At 43.5% G+C, this 10,538-nt stretch overlaps 1 protein-coding gene across 4 annotated transcripts in view; it reads right to left on the reverse strand.

The window, feature by feature from the left end:
• The window catches only part of Ttc17 (tetratricopeptide repeat domain 17), a 110,733-nt gene that overhangs the window by 24,121 nt on the left and 76,074 nt on the right, over positions 1-10,538 (reverse strand). For 2 of the 4 annotated variants that reach the window (XM_021193294.2, XM_021193293.1), the window contains 4 exons: positions 9,032-9,182; positions 5,158-5,278; positions 3,024-3,183; positions 1,565-1,648 (listed from right to left, as the gene is read on the reverse strand). In XM_021193294.2, coding sequence (XP_021048953.1) covers positions 1,565-1,648; positions 3,024-3,183; positions 5,158-5,278; positions 9,032-9,182 — 516 coding nt within the window. Of the gene's footprint in view, positions 1-1,564; positions 1,649-3,023; positions 3,184-5,157; positions 5,279-6,188; positions 7,005-9,031; positions 9,183-10,538 lie in introns of those variants that run through there. The other 2 variants (XM_029535983.1, XM_021193295.1) reach the window with 2 other exon arrangements.

Raw genomic sequence — 10,538 nt, forward strand, 5'->3', positions numbered from 1 at the left:
CGCTCGCTCTCAGTGAGCTCACACTCACACTTGTGCTGTTTGTGGTTTTAATGAACACAAAGGTCTGTAGACGCCTGCTTCATGTAAGCCTGACAGTAACTCAGAAGCACTTTTGTCCTGTACTGGATGCCATCGCTCTGAAGTGGGGTGCTCTCTCCTGGAGCCTGAACTGTTGTGTCATGAGGGAAGCATCAAGGACTCTCTCTTGCTTTATTAGAACAGAAAAACTTCCTTGGATAAGCATCATTGTTAACTCTTTTGGAAGATGCCTAACCTGACCTATTTTACAGAAATAAAAAAACTTGCCAAGTCTTATTTAGTTGTAGCTCCAATTGCATTTTTTCCCATCATGTGTACTTCCATTCTTCTGTGATATGTATTCCATCTTCTTCCTATCCTGTACCTCTCTCCTGTGCTCATCTGTATTCTCCCTGCTGCGACTTCCAATGTGCCAATCTGCCTGTGACTCGTCTACTGTTCGCTAGCATTCAGGGTGAGAATCCTGGTTTCACACCCTTTGCTAGCCTCTCCCTGCATTTTTAGTTTTGCTCTGTGATTTTGATTCATAAGTTCTTTCGCGTTATTTTTAAAATTCATGGCAAGAAGTCTAGACTCAATTATGCTTTTGGCGCCAGCAGCATTTTCCTGCTGCATGCTCTCTGGTGAGCCTTGCTGTTCCTCTGTATGGTGGTCCTGAGTCTGGATCACTATTGTGCCAGCTCTCTGCATCACTGAGGATCTTCCTTTCAGGGAGTAGACTTTTGTGGCCATATTCAGAAACTGTCATCCTGGCCTGTCTTCTGCCTCCACTTCCCATAGGCCTTTGTGTCGATCTCCAGCACTCGCGGCAATCCTTGCTTCTTACTATTTACTTATTTAACTCTTGGGTCTGTAGATCACATCTGTGCCCTACTTTCGTTACAAGTGGACAATTCCCATGTGTAATTCCCACAGGAAGGCAGCTGTTATGGCTGCTTGTCATGCTCACACTGAACTGAGTTGCTTTGCTTAATCGCTGTTAGAAATAACCGCTTTAATATCAGATACTATTAGATTGATTCTTAGCTACAGAGTAATCAAATTAAAAATGTAACTCCTCTTTTTTATAGAGCATCACACACAGGCAGATAAGCCATCTTAGACATTTCAGGTACCTTCTCTGAGCTGGCTGCTGGAAATACAGTGTTGTAAATGTGCTTGAGGACTCAAGTAGAAAATGACTTCACAAGGTATTTCCTGTCTATCATGCTCTTCCCTGCCACACACTGCATCACTTCCTATACCAGGTTCTACAATTCCTAGCAGCAGCACCGCCTCTCAATACACAGGCGGAGGAGAGGAGGCCTGCTGACTGGGTACGCCTCATCCCAGAAGGCAAAGGAGCGGTGGGAAGAGTGGTGACTGAGGAGTTATGAGAGTGCTGAGTACCCTGAGTGGGCTCACTTCACTGTGAACCTCTGGTCACATTAGCCACAGGCAGAAGGGCGAGAGCCATGTGGGGACCAATAGTCTAGAAAGAAGTCGGAGGGCGGGCAACAATTTCTAGCCACCTTGGGGTACTTACTTTTTCCAAAACCTTGGCAATTCGGGTGCCGATTTGTTCAAGTGACTGTTGTGGATACTGGTCCTTGCCAAGATTCTGCAGTACCTGGAACAGAAGGAGATGGTTGGTGAGAGAGCTGAAAAAGAGGCTGGATTTGGATGCTGCCATCATTGCTCAGCTGGGGGTGGAGCACCCCAGCAAAATGCTTTTCTGGGACACTGTTGTGCATCTACTGGGGAAGCCAGTGTGTGGAAGATACACTTAAGGGGACTCTTGACAGTCCACGGTCCTCTCCCACTTAGAAAACCTTACAGACATAGAAAACACAATCATACCAGCATCACTAGAAAGTAAGTTAACAAACCTACTTATAGTTCTGCCACCTGTTAATGTCCTCATGTATATTTCCAGATATTTGCTGTGTGTGTAAACTGTCATCTATATCTTTTTTTTTAAAGATTTATTTATTTATTTATTATATTTAAGTATACTGTAGCTGTCTTCAGACACTCCAGAAGAGGGCATCAGATCTTGTGACAGATGGTTGTGAGCCACCATGTGGTTGCTGGGATTTGAACTCCAGACCTTCGGAAGAGCAGTCGGGTGCTCTTACCTACTGAGCCATCTCACCAGCCCCATCTATATCTTAATATAATATATTCTTAACTTTTCTTCATGCCAATAAATATATTTGTCTTAGTTATGGTTTCTATTGCTGTGATAAAATACTATGACCAAAATAACATGTAGAGTGAAGGGTATATTTCAGCTTACAACTCTCAAGACACACTCCATCACAGCAGGCAGTCACTGATGAACAAACTGCAGAGGAGGGAGTGCTGCTTTCTGGCTTGCTCCTCATGGCTTGCCCAGCCTGCTTTCTTATAGCCCCCAGGACCACCAGGGTTGGTCACTCCCACATCAATCAAGAAAATGTGCCATAGGCCAGTCTTGTGGAGTCATTTCTCAACTGAATTCCCTCTTCTAAAATGACTCTCGCTTGTGTCGAGTTGACATAAAACTAACCATCATGACATTCTACCACATCTTTCTGAATTATGCCATTGTATATTATCTGCTATCTTATATAGCTTATCCTTTAACATGGGCATTTGTGACATATTTTCCAAATCTCCTTTGAGGTACAGTCTTTGCTAGGCATATGCTGGGTTGGTCTTCTTGCCTTTCTTAAGAATGTCAGCAGGAAAATAACTGCCCCAAATGTTTCTCTCCTGAGCCTCTCTGTAGGAGGCAGAAGCCAGTCCACCCTGATAAGTGTACTGGTTACAGTCATAAGAATTACAAGCTTTGTCTAAGAGCCTGAATGGAATTAGGCTTGGCTGAAAGCTATCTAAGTCAAGGTGAACTAAAAAAATTAAAACAGATAAGAGCCCTGGCTGCTCATTCTTGCTGTCTGGTGTCAGTTACATTGTAACTATGAGGCTAACACCACACAGCCCGAACAAACCCGAGTACTTACCTCTGTTAGCTGGCTCTCACCCGTGTAGTGCAGGCTGGCTCTGTTGGACACTCCGTGTAAGTGGTCCAGGGTATGCATGCTCGTGGGGAGATTGCCATTGCACATCGGCTCCATGGCTGGCTGCTGTATGGGTGTGGCAAAGTCTATGTGTTCTGTGATGCTGGAAAATGGAGATGACCACATTAACCATGGAAAATCCAAGTAGCTCGAGAGGGTTCTAACAATCGGCACCTGTAACTTCCATATGGTGCTCCTTCACCAGCGAGGGTTTGAAATGAGTGGGTTTCCTTTAGGATTTCTTCTCTCAGGGAACAGATAGCAGTAAGACATACAACTGGTTTTTACAGCCTACTTTTCCATTACAAACAGAAGCATACTTGTTGCTCACAGAGAAAATCATCTAAAGTTAGACAGTAAAGGCAGACTCAACTGGACAGTCATTGTATTGGGTGTCAAATACAAGTACTTAACTTCATTATCTTCTAGAAGTTATTTTTTTAAATAAGATTTTGAAAATTTTAAATTATGTACCTATGTGTATCTCTGTGTCAGTATGTGCAGGTGACCAGAGGCCACAGATATCCCTGGTGCTGAAAGTTGTTTTGAGTCATTCATATGGTTTCTGGAAACCAAACTCTGGTCTTCTAGAAAGACGTGCGTGTTCTTACCTTGCTTAGCCGCCTCCCCAGCCCAGGAGATCACCTCTCACAGGCTGACCATACAAACAACCAGATGTATTACATAATTTGGCACCACTACATTTTCCTTTAAACATTTTAACTTGTGTTTGGAAAACATTTATTGCTCCATTGGTTATTTATTCCAAACCTACTGCACATCAGATACTAAGCCTATCATTAAACATATGAGGTCCTAGTTGTTATGTTGCCAATGTCTTGGAAGGCGTAGGATTACAGATGTGCTAAGTTAGAGAACACGAAATACTGAAAGCATGCCCATGAGGAGGGATGGTTGTGACAGCTTTCCTGAAGCAGAGGAGCTCAAAGGCGTTGGGGTGAAGGCTGTGACTGGGCTGGGTAGGGGCAGAGCCAGAAGGCCTGATTTACATCTAAAGAACTCTCACAGAAGGAAGCAAATGGGAAAAACCAAGGCAAGAATGAGCAGGGCTGGAGGCGCACATACACCTGTGTTGTAGTACAGACACTCCAAAGCAGCAGTGTGGATGCAGAAAAGCAGACAGCTTGGAAAGGTCTCAGGGCATCCAAGAAGTAAGAACCGGCAAAAGATGATATCTGGGTTTCTGGCCTGAATACTGCTGAACATATTTTCTGAGAATGAGGAATGGAGGAGCTGGATAGATAGCTCAGTGGTTAGGAACACATACTGCTCTTTCAGAGGTCCCAGCTTTAGCTCCCAGTGCCCACATCAAGTGGCTCAGAGCCTCTTGCACTCTAGCTCCAAGGAATTCTATGTCCTTGTCTGGACTCCATGGATACCTACATTCAAACATGCACATACACACATACACATCACTAAAAAATAAAAATGAATCTTAAAAAAAATGTGAAATGGAGAAACAAGATCAATGTTTTATTTTATTTTTTTAATGTTGGACACTGGGCAAGAAAATACGTATTTTTTTGAGCTTGTGGGTATAAATGAGTCTGGGTCTTTAGGATAGAAATTTGGGAGGTCACTGCATCTGTGATGAAGGAACGTTTAGGAGCAGTCACTCAGCTCGACTTGATTATGAACCAAAATGGGGCAGATGTGGGGAACAGCAACACTTCCAGGGCAGAAGGTCAGCAAAAGCCCCTTAGCTTGCTCTCTTCACAGGTGTAGCTAAGTCTAGATTTGCCCTACCTCCCCTAAAAGGCACAATGTCTACGCAGTGACCTCTGTATTTCTAAAGACAAGGATCTGGTCTTCAACATGAACCATGTGCTATGTCTGACAGCTTGCAACAGCTTGCAACGGACAAAGGCACCTAGAACAGGTTCATTTACCACCCTTTGCATGGACTGAGCCTAGCTAGCCAAGCTCAGCCGCTCACAGTGCCAGAACGACTCTTCTGATCACTGATGGTACAGAAGATGCTGCTGGCGTGAGCGGAGGCCACTGTGGCTCATTGGTAAGGAAATTCCATGAGGAAGGTTATGTCAAAGATACTTACTCAATGTTTTTTGAAGAAACTGCTAGCCAGGTGCTCACAATGGCAGTTAGCTCTACCCAGCGGAGTTTGAGGCACTCATCTGGACTAGGCCACCCCAGACTCTGGTAGTCACGTTTCTTTTCTGGAAGGAAAGTAGGTCATGAGTGGATACAGTACAAACGAATGGAAGCTAAGCAGCTGTTTCCCCTAAATGATATCACCCAAACTGGTATGGTTGGTGGTGCCCATTTTTCTTCTTGTCTTTAGAATGTGCATCATAGAAAAACAGATCTAATTACCATCTTATCGTTCGTGGCAATGGGAACAAAAATCCTCTTTGAAATAAGGCCTTATTCTCAAAGATGAAATAAAAATCATCCTTTGTTGCATTTGAGGTTGGCCAATGTGAAATAAGGATTCAGAGACTCTTAGATACTAACATTCCTACCACGTTTCATTTTTACCCTTCTGGTTTTGATTTTATGAGGATATGTCTGACTTAATGGGAACACACATCTCTAAAGCAAGCATCCAGCCCTGGCACTGTGACATTTTGGGGTGGATAATGCTTTGTTGTAGGGACACTGTAGTGCACTGAAGGACAGTTTTAGTAGCACGTGGGCGTCAACCCATTAGATTTCAGTAGCACAGCCTCCCCAAGAAATGTCACCACACACTGCTGAATATTCCATGGGTGCAAAATTGCCCCTCAGTCACTGCTATAAAGAAACAGTGTCAGGATGGGATCTGTGACACTGTAAGGCCACCATTTCTTGCAAGAGCATCTCCTGTGTGTTCAGAAGCTCTGCTTCAGTGCTCATAATTCCCAAGCTCACTGGGCTTTCGTCCCCACAGCTCAGAAGAGGAGGGAGGTGAGGAGCTGCTAACTCAGAAGGTTAGGAGCGGCTCACCCAAAGTTCTCTGGCTAGAGGTGTGACAGAGGCAGAACTGAGACATAAGTTATGTGACTCTAACACATGTTTCCAATTCCTGTGCTAGCAAAGGCACCTCCTGTTCATTCTCAGCCTTTTACTTCAGGTCAAGTCCCCAGGAAGGAGCAAAATAAAGTCTTATCTGATGGGCTTCTGAAGGGGATGAGCAGGAGGAGAACCTTAATTCTGTGCAGCACTTTTTACACTGTAGGAATTTACCAGTAAGAGAAAAACATCTGAGGTACAGGCAGGGATTTAGATTCAGATTTTAATAAAGAAAAAAAGATCAGCTTGGAAGAATTTCAAAATAACTTTGAATAATGCATACATTAAACAATAAAGGTCACTTTCTTTTTATATTTAAAAAATTCACTTGAGAAATATTTATTGAGCACCTATTATAAGGGTCTGGGAACTGTGTAACGCACTGGGGTACACATATGAGGAGGCAGCCTGCTCTGCAGCTCACAGGCTAGTGAGGAAGGCAAACATAAGGAAACAGGCACACTGTCACAGCAGAGTGTTCAAGGAGGAACCCAAGAGTTGTACAAAGGAAGGAACAACTACTTCTTTCTGTCTGAAGGCAGCAAAGGAGAAATGGCACTTGAGTTTCAAGTTAAAGGGTGAGTGGTCTTAGCACTGCAGAGGTGGTCTAAGGGCATTCCAGGCAGAGGGAACAGCGTATGCAAAGGCATGGGTAAAATCAGAGCATGGCTGCTTCCTGGGTGGTGGTGGAGGGTGGAGAGAGGCTGCTTTATAAAGGGTCTTGAGTGGCACACTAGGAAGTCTGCACTTTTTCCTGTAGGCAGTGGGAAACTTCGAGCCCACATCTCTCCATCTTGGTCACAAGGATATCATAAGAGGATGTTAAATGCCTTGCTGAGATCCAGTTATATTATGTCTATGGCACTTCCCTGGTCTTCCAGTCTAGAAGCCCTAGCCAAAAAAGGAAATGAAATTAGTTCATTTGTCATTATTATGTTATTATTAGTACTTAGTATGTCTATTACGGTTCTCAAAGATCTCCATTTCTCCCCATAGGTTGACAAACATCTGCTCAATAATTTGCTTTAAAACTTGGACATGATTCACCGGAAGTTTATTAGCTGATGATGGTCAGAATTGATACTTATTTAAAATATTGTAGTAGTTTTGCACTTTCTCCACACTGAGGGCACTCTCCTTCAAGGACAGTAAGCAGCTCATGATCTCATTTGCAAGTGTCTTCAGTGCCCAACTTGGGTCTGCTAAGCTCAGACCACTTGGAACTGCTTAAAGGGGGCCATGGTGTAGTTCAGAAGGTGACTTGCCTAGTGAGAGGAAGGCTTTCACGTCAATCTCCCTCCCCCCAGTGCAAGCAAACACACATCTGCCCAGATGTTCTCAGATAATCTCAGCCATGTAGGCTTTAGTTATCCCTTTGTGAGAAGCTTTTTATTTCTTTAAAGTACTATAGGATCATCAGAACATATCTGTAAGATGGAAGGGCCACAAAGAAACCACAGATGACCTATAGTTCTCTTAGCACCACAGAGCATGTGCACAGCTGTGGTGACTTGCTTCTACTGTTTCATGCTTGCTAGGCCAGTGTAGCTGATCCAAGAGACAGTCAACTCCACAGGATAGATAACTTAAGACAATGTATGACAGAAAAAAAACCTGACGACTGTTATAAACATCATCTGTGACATGCATCTCATGTATTAGAGATATGAAATGTGAGAAAACTACAGTTGCTAAGACACCGTGTGTCCACTGTCAGGATGGGATCACTGCCAGGATGGGACGTCCTTACACTGATGTGCTATGTTTCTCTGCTGCACTGCATGTGGCACACACATGCTGTATACAGTTAATGAGGAAAGTGCAGTATGTAGGTTGCTTATCAGTTGTTACTAGGATAAGGAACTCTGCATATATTTTTGGTATATATGAGACAACTTTCCTCAAGTGCATTAGTAGAAGAATTATCACTATGTTCTAAATTCCCCTGACCCATCTGTCACACTAAGCTCAGGCTTGCTCTGCTGGTTTTCGCCTTGTACTGCACATTTAAACAGTCTGGTAAGCAAACCCTTAGCTGTTTATGTCCACTCTTTCTGACTGCTACTGACTGGACGTTCGTTACAGTGGGAGTGCTGCATGTTCATCTGATAAAAGTAGCTATAAATATTTTATCTTACTGTCGCATTGTTTATGGTCTTTAAATGACATTGATATTACCCCTGCCCCCATGGAAAATATATGACACAAATACATAAAAATATCCTGCAAAATCACATTGCTCAGATTTTTGTTTTGCCTCCCTAGTGTCAGAATTATCTTTTGTATTTCTCTACCTTGGAGCGTCCTTCACGCGAGATGCTATAAACACTGCTGTGGTGGCTGTCTTGCATGATGACTCCTTACAGTGACATTGAACCCCTCAGAATGGTCACCTCCATGCTTTACACCTGGCTGTCTTTTCTACTAATATAGATGGACTCAGCAGAAGGAGGTGTTTGCCTTCTGTAACTCAACGCAAGTCTTTAGTAGCACAAGCAATCCAAGTTTTTAACCTGTCACAGCAGGAGACCATACTCGGACATGTAGGACTGACGAAGGTACATCCTGAGTTAGGATAAGCTGACCCTACTCAATATTTTATTTATTTAACTTAGATAAGACAGAATTTAATGAATTGAATTATTAGTCTAAGATAGTAAAAATATTACTTTAAAAAGGGATATAATATTTTAAAAAAGGAATTCTATTGCTACTTTTTAACTGCTGGGGGAAAAACTCAACTGGGTGCATGGCAGTGGTCTTCAACCTAAAGAGTTAATAGAAATTTTCTTATACTAGTGACTGATAATGTTCTCTAAATTCTCACTGGAACTGCTCTAAGTCATAAAACACATCTCCTGTGAGAAACGAGACAGTGACCTGGAGTAAGGAATGAGATGGGAGACAGCCTCACTTACCCTGGGGCCCAGGAGATGCCACCTTTGGGCCAGTGATCTCCAAGTTTGCTTGGTAACGCTGTCCATTCTCTGCCTGACTTGCCTCTTTTTTCCCAGTAGGTTTTTTATGATCTCCTTTGGGTTTCTTTACACGTTTGACCTGGAATGTGATCTGGGAATCCAAAACATGTTAGAGACAAATGAGACCAATGACTCTTTATCTGGACCTCAGTACAGATCTCAGGGTTGTAAGGATAGGCTAGCCCAGCAGCCCTTGATGATAAGAGCCGGTTTCTGGAGACAACACAGACTTTGGTCAGAGGACATGGAAGAATCTAGTTGCTGCTGAGCAGGAAGCTCTTTTCCACTGGCTATCTTTAATAGCACAAGAAGGTGTTATGTAGGTTATTAAAGGAAAAAAGTCTGACAGTCTTACCTAGCTGTGAATAAGATCAGGCTGTATGGCGACGTATGCTCATGGGTGCAGTATGGCACGGTGCTATCGGGATTAGCAGCTGTCACCTGATTGGATTTACAGTCTGCTCTACAGGAGGGAAGGGATGCCTGGGACTGGGAACCTGGCTGAGAATCCACAGTTCCTGGGGGTTGGGTGGGGTGGACCTATTACTATTACTCTGCTAAATGGATACTGTATCAAAACGCCTTTGCAATCTGTTTCTCTGTACCCACTGGCTAGTGCAGCTCTCAGACTCCAGCAGAGAAGTCTCTGCGTAGTGAATGGTGGGTAACTCAGAAACTCAGAACTTGTCCAGATACAGAGTATTCACCCACAAACGGGAGGGACATCTGTGTCATATCCTCTCCTCGAAAGGCTCAGGGACAACTGAGAAAGAGAGGGCAGAAGGCTTGGAGGAGCCAGAGGCAGGGCGGGCTGGAGTAAAACTGTCTTCTGGGCATGGCAGGTCTACTGTGCTCATAAACCCAGAGCAGCTATGGCTACCCTCATGCAGGAAGGGCTCATGAGGCCTCACCAGGGATTACCTCTGGGGGAGGAAGAGTCAGTTTCTGTCATGGGTTCGGCACCAGATGGGTTGACCATGCTCCAGGGGATGGCCCTACACTCATTACTATCCTTGCAACTACATGGGATTGGGGGAGTTATCATACATCCATTAAAAATCTCCCTGTGTGAAGATGAGGGTGAAAGTCCTAGACAAATCTAGAACATTCTTTATATCAATTTTGTAAGTAGGAAAAATTAAAATTAGAGATCTATCTGACAATGAACATAGCCATCAAAGTCGGAACGAAAACAGATTCCCCCCCCCCCCCACTATGTATATCAATGCAAGAATTCCAAAGTCATAAGTCTGGGAAGGGATTGGAGGGAAAAAAGAGGCTGAGCAAATGGACTGGAATGCATAATATACATGAATGAAATTAATAAATAAACTTAAAGTTTAAAAAATTCAAAAAAAAATCTCTCTGTGTGAGAGATGTGAGTATACTGTGTGTGTACATGTGTGTGTGTGTGTGTGTGTGTGTGTGTGTGTGTGTGTGTGTGTGT

Source organism: Mus pahari, chromosome 3 (assembly GCF_900095145.1).
Source record: "Mus pahari chromosome 3, PAHARI_EIJ_v1.1, whole genome shotgun sequence".
Lineage (NCBI taxonomy): Eukaryota > Metazoa > Chordata > Mammalia > Rodentia > Muridae > Mus > Mus pahari.